The 14,714-nt window shown below is 45.5% G+C and overlaps 1 protein-coding gene across 5 annotated transcripts in view; it reads right to left on the bottom strand.

Moving 5' to 3' along the window:
- EFCAB11 (EF-hand calcium binding domain 11) overlaps positions 1 to 14,714 on the bottom strand; it is an 84,735-nt gene that overhangs the window by 48,048 nt on the left and 21,973 nt on the right. For 2 of the 5 annotated variants that reach the window (XR_011024167.1, XM_068254568.1), the window contains exon 5: positions 12,867 to 12,957. Coding sequence is in view for 4 of the 5 variants with exons in the window: in XM_068254568.1 (XP_068110669.1) it covers positions 12,867 to 12,957 (91 nt within the window). In the remaining variant the exon portion in view is untranslated. Of the gene's footprint in view, positions 1 to 4,935; positions 5,163 to 10,943; positions 11,202 to 12,866; positions 12,958 to 14,714 lie in introns of those variants that run through there. The other 3 variants (XM_068254569.1, XM_068254566.1, XM_068254567.1) reach the window with 3 other exon arrangements.

Below are 14,714 nucleotides of genomic sequence, written 5' to 3' on the forward strand. Positions count from 1 at the left end.
TGTTTGTTAAAAGGAATAGATTTCTCATGTAAAAGGGGGTATCAGCTACTGATTGGGATAAAGTTCAATTCTTGGTCGGAGTTTCTCTTTAATGCAGGTACAGTACTATAGTGTGCTCCTCTGTCCACATTTCTGTGCAGCCTGGATAATGCTGTAGCGTTGCAGCCATGCACAAGCAAGTCACCTAGGACAGGCAATTCCCTCAATAATTAGGCAGCAGCTTACACAGGAAGCATAGGTCTCACCAGTAGTTGCAGCCTGCGGTCTGCAGCTTATGCATTGGCTGGTGCGTTTGAGGTAATCCACTCAGGCCCAGAGTAGTGTGCAGATAGCGAGCAGGCTACAAGTGGCTGCCAGCCCCGCCCACTGACCACGGCTCATGGGTCTCTGACATCTGCCCGCCCACTTTCCACTATAGCCAGATACAGAATACGGCAGGGGTGAAAAAACAGATTTACTATAACAGAAGTTCTATTAAAAGTGTGTTTACTATACCAGGCATTACTTCCATATAATTATAATGGCGACTGGCTGGGACCTGAACATTTTAGTTTACTATACCCCAAGGTTTACTACATCAGAGATTACTATACGAGATTATACTGTAATAATGATTTCAAACCTGGCCGCTATCTGTCTGTATGCCCTTTTTTATTGCACATGTCCCTTCCCCCCTCCCCAAAGCCCCACCCGCCTGGCTTTGAGAACGTCTGCCCCCCACACACACACCCTTCTGTCCCATGCAGCTGTGATTGGCTGCAGCATTGATTGGATGTGGTGTGCGTGCAGCAGGATGGTGCACGACGAGTCTGCAAAGGATTAACTGATTTTGCTGTTTTGTTGGCCACACCCCCTTTGGCACCTGCCTTATGACTTATTTAAAGAGGAACTCCAGTGAAAATAATGCAATAAAAAAGTGCTTCATTTTTACAATAATTATGTATAAATGATTTAGTCAGTGTTTGACATTTATCACATGGTGACATTTTTACTGCTGGCAGGTGATGTCACTGGAAAGAGATGCTGCTTGCTTTTTTTAGCAGTTGGAAATAGCTGTTATTTCCCACAATGCAACAAAGCTCCCAAAGTGTGAAGTCAGGACCTCAGTGCTGTGAGGCGCTGACATCACACTGTGGGAGGGGTTTCATTACAATATCAGCCATACAGAGCCCCCTGATGATCCGTTTGCGAAAAGGAAAAGATTTCTCATGGGAAAGGGGGTATCAGCTACTGATTGGGATGAAGTTCAATTCTTGGTCACGGTTTCTCTCTAAATGTCCTAAGTTAAAGGACAACAGAAGTGAGAAGAATATGGAGGCTGCTATATTTATTTTTTTGTTAAACAATACCAGTTGCCTGGCAACCCTGTTGATCTATTTGGCTGCAATAGCGTCTGAACACCAGAAACAAGCATGCAGATAATCTTGTCAGATCTGACAATAATGTCACAAACACCTGTTCTGCTGCATGCTTTTTCGGGGTCTATGGATAAAAGTATTAGAGGCGGAGGATCAACAGGGCAGCCAGGCAACAGGTATTGCTTAAAAGGAAATAAACGGGCAGCTTCCATATCCCTCGGACTAAAGTTGTCCTTTAAAGGGAACCTGAAGCAAGAGGTATATGGAGGCTGTCATCATTATTTTCTTTTAAACAATACTAGTTGCCTGTTAGTCCTTCTGATCTCTTTGGATGCAATAGTGTCTCAATCACAGATCTGTAAGAAGCATGCAGCTTATCCAATCAGAAACATCTGGTCTGCATGCTTGTTCAGTGCGTACTTGCACGTGCTCGCGCATGAGCTGCATGGGGCCGCCTGTGTTGTCCCCGGAAGTGACAAATTTAAACGGGAGACAGTGCTATAGAAGGCTCTATAGGGTCCAGAGCCTTCTCTCTATATTGGTGACTATCTCTCTCTTGCTACAGATTTGCTTTCACTTAAAGAGACTGTAATAAAAAAAGGACCCTATCGAGGCTTCCCCCGTCCTCCTCCGGCCTACGCTGGTCTCACTGCAACCCACATGATACCGCACAGCCGACAATTTGTCAGGCTGTGCAGTATTTACCTTTTCTGGCTCCAGTGGGGGCGCTGTTGCGGCTCTCCCCTCGGAAATAGCTGATCTCAGTCAGGTCCGCTTGCGCCTGCGCTGTAGAGCTGCCCCGACCGCGATCGGGTATTTCCGCCTATTTCGGAGCCGAATGTCGCTACTGCGTCTGAGCTGGAGCTGGGAAGGTAAATATTTACTTCCCCGCCGTTCGGGGTGCTCGATCGCTGCCACCATGGGACACAGGAGGACGGGGGAAGCCTTGATAGGATCCAGAAACTTCCCCCTACCAAGGTGAGTACCCCCAGGGGAACATTTTATGTTGCAGATTCTCTTTAACCTCTATGAGGGGAACCAAGCACCACTTTTGTTTTCCTGGTTTCTAAACGCTATAGGAGCTGCCATGTTCCCCCCTCCTCTTCTAGCTGCATTTATTTATCCAGGGGAAGGTGTGAAGATAGCACTTGTGACTTCTCTAAACTCTTTGAACCAGTGTCCTATGTACCCACCCCCCGCTGATGAAAGCTTTTGTTTGCTCTCTGCTAATGTGTGCAATAAAAAGATTACATCAGTCCTTATCTTTTGAATGTAAAAAGAAGAGGTAAAATTGAAGTTTTTTTTTTTTTAAATAATGAGCCACGTCGTTGGCATGCATTTTTAATGAGCTATTGAAATGCCCTGGGTGCTAAAAATGGTGCTTGGTTCATTTTACCGAAGTTTCGCTTTAACACAGCAGGAGGTGTAAACACCTTCTGAAAGTTAATTTAAACTACGCTAATTACTGTCTTTTAAATGAGCAGAAAAAAAAAGCTATTTTTCAACAGCAATCTTTTCAAGCAGATTATAAAGCAAGGGGAAAATATATTGCGGAAAGAATTGCATTGACTGATATAATTAAGGGGGTTACTTCTATTAAACGCATCCTGGAGCTGGTCTTTAATGATTAGATTAAAAAGAAGAATGAAAGGAAATGGTAAACGCTGTGATCGCGGCACCTGTACAGAACGGCGCTGTGATTATTCGCTGCCTCTGCTTCCAGCCCCCCCCCTCCCCATTCCTGAGATGGCAGAAGAGACGCGGATAAATTCTGAGCGAGAGACGGGGAGCACACCGCGCTTCGCACATGATTAATTGTCTTGCGTTGAAAGACGGCTGCTTAAGGAGCGGAAGCAACAAAAGGAGAGGGAAGACAATCTACCGCAGGAATCGCCAGAGGTGAAGCCGAGATGCGCTGTGTATCAGGTTTCCATGGCAACTGGCGTTGGCAAGGGGAAGAAAAAAAAACACAACGTTGGAGATTCATTTCACTCTGCGGCGCGGGTTCATAAATCTCTCCCTTTCCCCGGTACCCACAGATCGTTCGCTCCCGCTTCTAATTATGGCGAAGAAGCGCCAAACAATGAGGTCGTTATTACGGTACAATGAAGTGAAATAATTGGAGCGCACCTGGCTTCTGACCTCCTGTTTATCTGGAGCCGCGCAGGAGCTGGCTGGGGCAGGGACGCCGGCAGATAATCCCAGACAATAACGGCGCCGTAAAACATGGCTGGGGGACGCCTTGCGAGAGCCGCTAATGAACGCGCAGTAAAAAATGAGGTTTCGGCCAGTAATGTTTATTGTGTTGCGCATTAGGCTGAATGGCCAGACGCGTGCGGGCTAATTTTTATGCCGCCGGCTCGTTGGCACGGGGGCGGTAATGAGATGGGAGTTGTTTTATACGGCTGGTTATTCAAAATAGCGCAGATCTGTACACTAAACTCTTTATTACGCTGAACGATGACGGCCGGTTGGCGGGCTTTGACGGTTGGCCAGATCTTGACCAGACAACCAGCAGAGGCGTAGCTAGGGTTTTCAACACTCGGGGATAAAGTCAGTTTTTGCGCCCCCTCGTAACAAGGTGTGAGGCATAAGGGGGTCCATCATGCTTTCCCAGAGATGTATGAGTTTTAGAATAATTTCCTGCATGTCCGATCTGCACCTGATTAAAAACAGGATCGATTTTCAGATCAGCACTGTACAAATCGATCCTGTTCTCCATCAGTAGCAGATCGGACATGCCGGAAATGATCAATTTGACCCATCCACCTGGCAGGAAATTGCATTGTGTGTACCAGGCATTAGAAAGTTGGGAGATACGCAGAAATACACATGATCTACTTTGCTGATGCAAACATGGCAAGCTCTGATCACAGCAGGGAGATAAAATGAAACAAAATTTCGGGGCAGAGAGCAGGAGGAAGCAGGGAGAAGATTGGATCCTTTCACCGTCTTCCATAGACTCTTTGCCAGGAACACCAAAGGGAAAGTAAAACCTGTAACTGCGCCCCGCCCCCTCCCAGATGCTGCACCCAGGGACAGATGTACCCCTTTCTCCCCCATAGTTACTTCAGCTTAAAGTGGATCCGAGATGAAAAACGAACTATAACAAGTAACTTGTCTATATATCTTATCTAAAGTTTAGATAGTTTACACAGCAAATCTAGCTGCAAAAAGCTTTTATAGAAAATTATTATTTCTTCCTGTGATACAATGACAGCAGCCATGTTGTTTGTAAACATTACACAGGCAGGCTTATCTGTATCTTGATCACTAAGCCTGTGAAAAAACCTAATCCTCCCTCCTCCCCTCTGCCTTCGAAATCAATGGCTAGTAACACCTCCTCCTCCTCCTGCCCAGACTGAGCTCCCATGAGCCCTTGCTACTGCCAAGGCTCTCTGATAACCTGTGGGCGTGGTTTATTTAGTTTATAGGGAATTAGAGTATTAAAACAAAAACAAAAAAGTATTTGGTTTGAGGAATGCCCTATAAACAATAGGAAAGGAACACAATTATGCAATGAGAAAAAGTTCACCTCGGATCCACTTTAAAAGCAAAATTCACTTCAACTTCCATGTATTGTTTTTATGTGTCTGTAAAACACATGCATTCCAAAGTGTTCCTAGCAGACTGTGCCAGATGGCACAAGTCTGTTATTTGCACAAGGTATTTTTGGTATGGGCTACAGCTTAGTTTACTCGTTGCAGGGGTACCACAAGGCTCGGTACAGGGTCCAGTTCTCTTCATCTCCCGGGATGCATCGGGGCGGCTGGAGAGACGGGATATTATCGCGGATATTTTAACCTGCAGCACAGGGACATGTCAAATTGAGGTAAATGCCAGCTGTAACATCCCCTCCCCCAGCCCCCCCCCTCCCCCCAAAGCATACACAATCAACAAACCTCCCTACAGGGGTGTCAAACTCAACCCCGTAAGGGGGCCAAAATCTAAAACATAGACTTAGGCCCCGTTCACACTTGCGGTTTTGTCAAAACCGCACCGGATGTCCGGACCGCACCGTATCCGGACCGGACCTGATCCGTACGGTTCCTATCCGGATCCGGTCCGTTTGCATCCGGTTTCCGTGCGGTGTGAACACGGTTGCGGTCCGGATCCGGTTTCTTAGGAGATAACAACCTGTAAATACCTGGGGTCTGGGAGGTCAGCAGAAGGGTCTGGGGTCATTGTTGGAGACAGGTGGACGTGTGGAGACCATCCGTGGATACAGAGACTGCAGTTGGGACCATGGATCCAGGCATTTTTCGTATACCTGGGAATTCTCTGTTGTTCGCCTCCTCGTTATCAGACTTATATCAGACATGTTGCTGCCTAGAGCTCCAGCATGAAATCGCTGCTGCCCCACTCTGTGAACCCCATGTGGTCCCCATCCAAAATGCATAGGAAGTGGGGTAGAACGTCCGGTTTTTGTAGCCAGTGTGTTGTGCGCTCTCCGGTTCTCATTACTTTGTATTGGCCGGATGGTGCAGTCCGGCTCCGCCCCGGATACGGCTGCCGGAGGAGCCGGACCAAAAAATAGCGCATGTTGGAACGGACGCCGGAGTCCGGATCCGGTCCGGATCCGGTCCGGCAGAACGGACGCATGTGAACGGACGCATAGGCTTTCATTGCTATTGCCGTGCGTCCGTTCCGTCCGTTCTGCAAGCGGTCCGGCTCCGGCACGGCGATTCCGGACGGCCACCGCTAATGTGAACCGGGCCTAAGATGCAGGCCAATTTTTTAAAATCAGATTTTAACATTTACTGAACAATTACAAAGTAAGTTGCTTAATTGTATTGACCGTGTGTGTGGTGCGTGTGTGTGTGTGTGTGGTGGGGGAACTGCTTTCCCTTCTGCAGAGTAGCACTGTAGAGCAGTGTAATACTTGCCTGCTCCAGCACTACTTCAGGTTTCTTCTGATCTTCCTGACAGCCACATGCTCTTTGCTGAAATCCTCTGGCTGCTAAGGCATGTCACATGATCAGGAAAAGGAGTTATGTAGCACAGAGCGTGCAGCGGCGAGGAAGATCAGAGGAAACACAGCACATAGGTGGAGCAGGAAAATATTACACTGCCCCGCTACTCTGCTATGTGGGGAGGAGGCCCCATGCTTATTTAGTTGGAGGGGAGGGGGGGGGGGGGGTTGAGAAAACCGATTTTAAAAAAATTCAAAGAAAAAATGGCTTTTAAACTTGTATTAGCAGGTACAGAGGGAGGAGGTGACACAGAGGAGGACACTGGAGGCACAGTCAAGAGGCCCATGGTGACTCTGGACGAGCTGCAGAGATCTACAGCTCAGGTGGGAGACTCTGTCCATAGGACAACTATTAGTCGTGCACTGTACAAAGTTGGCCTTTATGGAAGAGTGGCAAGAAGAAAGCCATTGTGAACAGAAAAGCATAAGAAGTCCCGTTTGCAGTTTGCCACAAGCCATGTAGGGGACACAGCAACCATGTGGAAAAAGGTGCTCTGGTCAGATGAGACCAAAATGGAACTTTTTGGCCAAAATGCAAAACGCTATGTGTGGCGGAAAACTAACACTGCACATCACTCTGAACACACCATCCCCACTGTCAAATATGGTGGTGGCAGCATCATGCTCGGGGGGTGCTTCTCTTCAGCAGGGACAGGGAAGCTGGTCAGAGTTGATGGGAAGATGGATGGATGGAGCCAAATACAGGGCAAACTTGGAAGAAAACCTCTTGGAGACTACAAAAGACTTGAGACCGGGGCGGAGGTTCACCTTCCAGCAGGACAACGACCCTAAACATAAAGCCAGGGCAAAAATGGAATGGTTAAAAACAAAACATAACCATGTGTTAGAATGGCCCAGTCAAAGTCCAGATCTAAATCCAATCGAGAATCTGTGGCAAGATCTGAAAACTGCTGTTCACAAACGCTGTCCATCTAATCTGACTGAGCTGGAGCTGTTTCGCAAAGAAGAATGGGCAAGGATTTCAGTCTCTAGATGTGCAAAGCAGGTAGAGACATACCCTAAAAGACTGGCAGCTGTAATTGCAGCAAAAGGTGGTTCTACGGCATTTCTGACCATGCCCCCATCATGCTTACCTTAACCTCCTTGCCGGTCTAAAAAATCCGGCAAGGAGGCAGCGCCGCACTTTTTTTTTTTTAAATCATGTAGCGAGCCAAGGGCTCGCTACATGATAGCCGCTGAGCGGCGGCATCCCCCTACCTACTCCGATCGCCTTCGGCGATCAGAGTATGCAAGAAATCCCGTTGAGAACGGGATTTCTTGCAGGGCTTCCCCGGTCGCCATGGCGACCGGGCGGGATGACGTCACCGACGTCATGGACGTCGTGACGTCAGAGGGAACCCCGATCCGCCCCTTAGCGCTGCCTGGCACTGATTGGCCAGGCTGCGCAGGGGTCTGGGGCAGGGGGGGGGGCGGCTCGGCGCGGCGGGTAGCGGCGAATCGGCGGCGAGCGGCGGCGATCGCAAGTTACAAGCAGCTAGCAAAGTGCTAGCTGCTTGTAACAAAAAAAAAATTATGCAAATCGGCCCAGCGGGGCCTGAGAAATCCTCCTGCGCAGGTTACCCCGAACTGTGTTCGGGATAACCGGCAAGGAGGTTAACGGTCTCTACTGCACCCCAGGATAGGCTCTGGAGAATATCCCGCTTCTATATTAATGAGCCGCTCATCCAACCCCAAATAACACAGGCTATACGCAATTACTGGGAAATCAATGCTAATTCTACGTCAGATGCGATGGTGTGGGACGCAGGAAAGGCTGTTGTTAGAGGGCACTATATGTCTGAGCTTAAAGCATATAAAGCTAATTCCAGGGCGCACATTCTTTGCCTTGAAACTAAAATCAAAGATGCTGAAAATAATTTTATACAGAACACTACTCCTGATAACTGGAGAACTTGGCAACAATTGGTTCGGCAATGGAAGATAGCCCTTGTATCCTTAACTAAAAATGCCATGTTACACCAGACCCAACGCATTTTCGAGTTCGGTGACAAGAACAGTAAACTACTTGCATGGTTATCTAAAGATATTGGTGTGCCCACAGCCATTCCTGCGGTCCTGGATGACCAAGGTACTCTCCTAGTGGATCCCAAGCGTATTAACCAAACTTTTACCACCTTTTATATGTCGCTATATTCATCTAAAGTACAGTACTCGCCCACAGAGCTAGAGGCATATCTAACTAATATCAACCTTCCTAACTTATCTGAACAAAATAGAACTATCCTTAATAAACATATTACAATAGAAGAAGTTCAAATAGCCATTACAGAACTCAAACCAAATAAATCTCCTGGCCCAGACGGCCTTCCATCTGAATACTACCACTGTTATTCAGATATATTAGCCCCAAAACTATGTTCTCTTTTCAATAAAGTACTAGAAGATGACCCCTTACCAGATACCTTTTCAGACGCAGTAATAGTGCTAATACTTAAACCGGGTAAGGATCTGACCCTATGCGGATCCTACAGACCCATCTCCCTCTTAAACACGGATGCTAAGATCTTGGCGAAAATACTGGCCAATCGGGTTAAGATGATTATCACCACGTTAATCCATAGCGACCAATCTGGGTTCATGCAATAAAGGCACGGATATAAATTTACGTAGACTGTTTACCAACATAGCTCTTCCCTCCTCGGTGTCTGATCGTAGGGTGGTTGCCTCGTTAGACACCGAGAAGGCATTTGATTCTATGGAATGGACGTATCTTTTGGAACTATTGGGAAGGTATGGGTTTGGTGACGGGTTCATTAGGTGGGTCAAAGCTCTATATAGATCTCCCAAAGCGAGGATCCGCACTGGAAATACCCTTTCCACATCCTTTGCTCTACACAGGGGTACACGCCAAGGCTGCCCCCTTTCCCCATACCTATTTGCCTTGGCAATTGAACCCATGGCAATTCTACTACGCGAATCGGATCAAATACAAGGAATACAAATTGGCAATATAGAAGAACGGGTATCTCTCTATGCCGATGATACTCTATTATACCTTGGGGACCCAGAAAGATCCTTGACTGCAGCTCTTAATGTGATCACAACCTTTGGCTCCTTCTCTGGCCTATGCATTAATAAGAGCAAGTCTGTCGTCATGCCCCTAGACAGTATCCAACCAATAACTAATTCTACCCCTTTACAATGGGTGACGCAGTTTCGATATCTAGGTATCAATGTACCAATGATGTGCAAGATTATTTCAAACTTAACATTGAGCCAGTGGTGGAAGCCTTTCGTGGGAAATCTAGGTCCTGGAAACAACTACCATTATCGCTTATCGGGAAAATAAACATTTTCCAAATGATTTTTCTACCCAAATTTTTGTATGTAATACGGCAAACCCCTACCACCATACCTAAAAAATTCTTCAAAAACCTTAATTCTCTAATTACCACATTTATTTGGACGGGTCAGACCCCGAGAATTGCTTTTAACACACTACAACTACCCATAGACCAAGGGGGCCTGGCTCTTCCAAACATGCAACTATACTACTATGCTGCTGTTCTGGTGACGGCTTGATGGTGGTTTGGACAAGATAGCTACAACCCCGCGGTGGTTGCTGAAGCTGCTCAAATGGGATCCTATGAGAGGCTTACACTTTTGGTTTTTAGAGGTACAACAAATGATCATAGATGCACGATTCCGATGACTACAGTATGTAAGGTCTGGGATGAGGCTATTCGGTATATGGATGGGGATCGATACACGTCTCCACACACCCCCATATGGGAAAATCCTAAGCTGCAGCATTTTATGCAAATTCCGGACCCAGTACTATGGGCTAGATCGGGAATTAAGTCCTTGAAGCACATTGTTTGGGAGGGAGTACTTATTTCTTTTAATGACCTTAAACAAACATTTTCCCTTTCAAATAAGATGTTTTTTAGGTATTTACAACTCAGACATGCCTTTTCTGCACAGTTTCCCGAAGGAGCTCCTACTTTAACAACTAGTGATATGGAGCAGACGCTCATGACACGTTCTCTTGATAAACCCCTGTCCACATTATACTCAGCCCTGGTGGGAAGAGGCACCGAGAAGCTCCTCCTGTGTCAGACCAAGTGGAATCAAGATATTCCGGGTTTGGATAATAACGACTGGGAGGATATTCTAAATGATTTTATTAGACTCCCGATCTCCGCTAGAGATAGACTGGTACAAGTCAAATTTTTACATAGGACCTACCTCACTCCTGAAAGGATGCATAAGATCTCCAATGCCAATAGCATACTATGCCATAGATGCTCTATTGACACAGGCACCTTCTTTCACATGTTCTGGAGTTGCCATAAGATTACACCGTTTTGGGAGGAAATCTTTTCCATTATTAATGAAATTCTAGATTCCCAGTTTTTTTGTACACCTAGATTAGCCCTGTTAGGTCTATTCGATGAGCCCTCATGTAGTAAATACACACAGTATTTAATACCTATTTTATGCTACTATGCTCGCAAAGAAATCTTAAGAGTTTGGAAAGGTGAGGCCCTGCCCTCTATTAATCTCTGGAAACGTATGATAAATAAGGATCTTCCACTGTTCCGCATGACTTATAAAAATCGTAACTGTCCACAGCGGTTTGACAAGATCTGGGCACCGTGGTATAATAATGTTACAACTGCGGGATCCAACCCTGAGTTTTAACGGTGCGCAATAGCGCCGTTCAATATAACCTCCTATGATTCGTGAATATTATCGGGTGTGTCTGGAGATGAGCTCGGAGCCTCTTCTCTTTTCTTCCTCTCTTCTTACTTTTTCTTTTCTTCCTCTTTTCTTCCTTCTGGTAATACCATCTGCTCTCATTCCTTTTTCTCTTCTCACTTGGCAGCGCTGTCTCCTGCAGGAGGTGACTGTAGGATTGACCTAGCCTCACATCAATATTCTTTGTTCTTGTATCATATAATTATTATGACATAATCAATGCCTTCACAGCATATGTTTTATATGATTATGACCTATGTAATGTGTATGATTATTATGATACAGTGTTCTATACCTACCTCCCTGCGTGGATGCGGTGCTATAGTGTATGTGTTATGTTTTTCTTCTATGAAACAATAAAATTGATTTGTTAAAAAAAAAAAAAGGTGGTTCTACAAAGTATTGACTCAGGAGGCTGAATAATTACGCCACTTTGTAGTTTTTTTTTTTTTTAACTGTTTGGAATCATGTATGATTTTCGTTCCACTTCTCACATGTACACCACTTTGTATTGGTCTTTCACATGGAATTCCAATAAAATTGATTCATGTTTGTGGCAGTAATGTGACAAAATGTGGAAAACTTCAAGGGGGCCGAATACTTTTGCAAACCATTGTATGTAACTATGTCTATGCAGAAAAAAAACAACCCCCCTCACAAACTGCATATGGAGGAAAGGAGCTTTTTTCGCATCTATTCAGAAAAGGGTTCTTAACAGTGACTGGTTAGGATGTGGAATATCTTACCACAGGATGTAGTTATGGCAGAATCTATACTGCATTGAGAAGGAAGGGGCTTGGACACTTTCTTTGCCTTTGTTATTATAGTTTTGTGCTCTACAATACAGAATACAAACTACAGTTACAAAACAATGGGATGTAGATGATAGGCTACTGAATAGGTCTGCTAATGCATCGTACATAGAGATAAAAAATATGAAACCACTTTACACAACAGTAATAATAAGAGTAAATACAGCACTGCCCAATTGAGCTTACATTCCAGTGGGTGTAGGGGTAGAACAATCGGTAAGGGGAAGCAGTATACAAGGTAGTAATGTGACATCCAATGGTTAGGGTTCTAGGTGAGATTATATGCTTGTCTGAGAGGTGAGTTTTCAGGTTGGGGAGTGGTGATCAGACTGTGGAAGGGAGTTCCAGATAAGTGGGGAAATTCAAGAGAAGTCTTTAATGTGAGAATGGGAGGAGGTGACTAGAGAGGAGGACAGGAGAATATAGAAATGTGGAAAGTTGACACCTTGATCCAGCCCGAGAGTTTCTACCCTTGTGGCTGATTGGACTGAGGTGTAGTGAGGCTCAAAAGGTTGAACTTGATGGACACAACTTTTTCTCAACCTTAATAATGAAGTAACCGGTCTTTCCACTTTGCCTGGGACTAAATGATAGATAGTGCAGTCAGCATCTTCCCAACATCAGGGAACGGCTTTCAGCTGCATGATGGACATGGAAGGACACCTAAAGTGAGATGATATGGAGGCTGCCATATTTATTTCCTTTTAAGCAATACCAGTTGCCTGGCAGCCCTGCTGATCCTCAGCCTCTAATACTTTAGCCATAGCCCTTGAATATGCATTCAGCAGATCAGGTGTTTCTGACATTATTGTCAGATCTGACAAGATTAGCTGCATGCTTGTTTCTGGTTTGATTCAGACAGTACTGCAGCCAAATAGACCAGCAGGGTTGCCAGGCAACTGGTATTGTTTAACAGGAAATGCATATGGCAGCCTCTCACTTCAGATGTCCTTTAGATAATAATACACAGCGCTGTCTCTGCGGAATGAATGGGAAGCTCACCTGAACGCCTCTAGGACCGTGTGCTCGGGGATGTGTGGCGCTACACGCTTAAACGCCCGTTTGAAGTCTTCCACGTTTAGAAATCCTCGACCTGTTGTATGGCAGAGACGAAATGAGATTAAGAGGATTTTAATTTTCAGAAAAAGTAACCTGATTCCAAAAATATGAATCAGTACAAGTCTGCAAAACGAAACTTAATTACAAAAAAAAAAAAATCCTTCTTCCATTTTGTAATGAATGCATTCAGGTTATAACAGGTCTCTACCGGTGAACTCTGAATAATAAACTGACATCTGGGGTCTCCCATATGCCATGTTCGGTCACCAGTCCTGCATTTTGCTGTAAACTATATCAGGACCCCTCATGGCTCCAGCAGACCCATCAGGGCATAGATGGACTGGAAAGAACCATCAGGACATTGGATCCGCCCAGCCTCTTCCTGTGCCATAAAACTGGCATCCCCAGCTGCCCAGCGCTCCCACGGCGGCCTGGTGGTCATATGACCTGCTGAGCGGGTAGATTGAGCAGCTGAGCATATGTCACTTGTATTTAGGCTGGATGCGCTATCTCCCACCAGAGCCAGAGTCAGGTTAATTACTGACACAGAGGAACATAAAAGGGTCTAGGTTTTTAATGAAAGAAGCGGATTTTTTTTTCAATTCTTGAAAAGAGAATTAAAAGAGAACTGTAGAGAGAGGTGTATGGAGGCTGCCATATTTATTTCCATTTAAGCAATACCAGTTACCTGGCTATCCTGCTGATCCTCTGCCTCTAATACGTTCAGCCATAGACCCTGAACAAGCATGCAGCAGATCAGGTTTTTCTGACAATTTTGACAGATATGACAAGATTGGCTGCATGCTTGTTTCTGGTGTGATTCAGCCACTACTTCAACCAATTAGATCAGCAGGACTGCTGGGCAACTGGTATTGCTTAAAAGGAAATAAATATGGCATCCTCCATATATCTCTCACTACAGTTCTCCTTTAAGGAGTTAACATTTGAAGCGCAGCTATCTCCTATAAGACTGAGGCCAGTTTCATAATACTAACCAGCGTTTTGGATGCGGTGCGCTCGGATGATTGCATCACAACACTACAAAAGGCTTTGTAATGACCTGAGGCAATGCGTGGTAATGAGCCTTCATCTAAATCCTGGCAGCAAATCAAATCTGAAGTGAGGATCTCTAGCACTCACTTCCTGTGGCGGAAATCAGAATTGCACGGAAGTGTATTGAAAAAATACCCTATCGCGCATACGCACCGCTAAACTGTTTAAAATATCTGCGGTGGCGTTGACTTACATGACTTCTGGTTGCTACGGATGCTGCTCGCCAACAACGCGCTGCCGTCAGATCGGATGCTTCCCGCTAAAAGCATTGCACCGCATCCCATCTGAAATGCCCCATAGATATTCATTGCTTTAGCGTTATCCTGCGGTAAAAATAGGTAACACAACGCAATGAAATCTTGGCAGTGTGAAAGGGGCCTCAAAGTGTTGGGAAGCTAATAGGGATGGTTAAAGTAAATGTGAATCAACTCAGAACTATAAGCATCTCAGTGGCTGGAAAGTGTAATGGTTAAGGGCTCTGCCTCTGACACAGGAGACCTGGGTTCAAATCTCGGCTCTGCCTGTTCAGTAAGCCAGCACCTATTCAGTAAGGAGTTTCTTGGGCAAGTCTCCCTAACACTGCCACTGCCTACTGAGTGCGCTCTAGTGGCTGCCTCGCAAGCGCTTTGAGTCCGACAGGAGAAAGGCGCTATACAAATACTGCAATTATTATTATTAAAATAAATGTAAAGGCAGAAAAAAAAAAAAAGGTCAGATACTCACCTATGGAGAGGGAAG

Source organism: Hyperolius riggenbachi, chromosome 9 (assembly GCF_040937935.1).
Source record: "Hyperolius riggenbachi isolate aHypRig1 chromosome 9, aHypRig1.pri, whole genome shotgun sequence".
NCBI lineage: Eukaryota > Metazoa > Chordata > Amphibia > Anura > Hyperoliidae > Hyperolius > Hyperolius riggenbachi.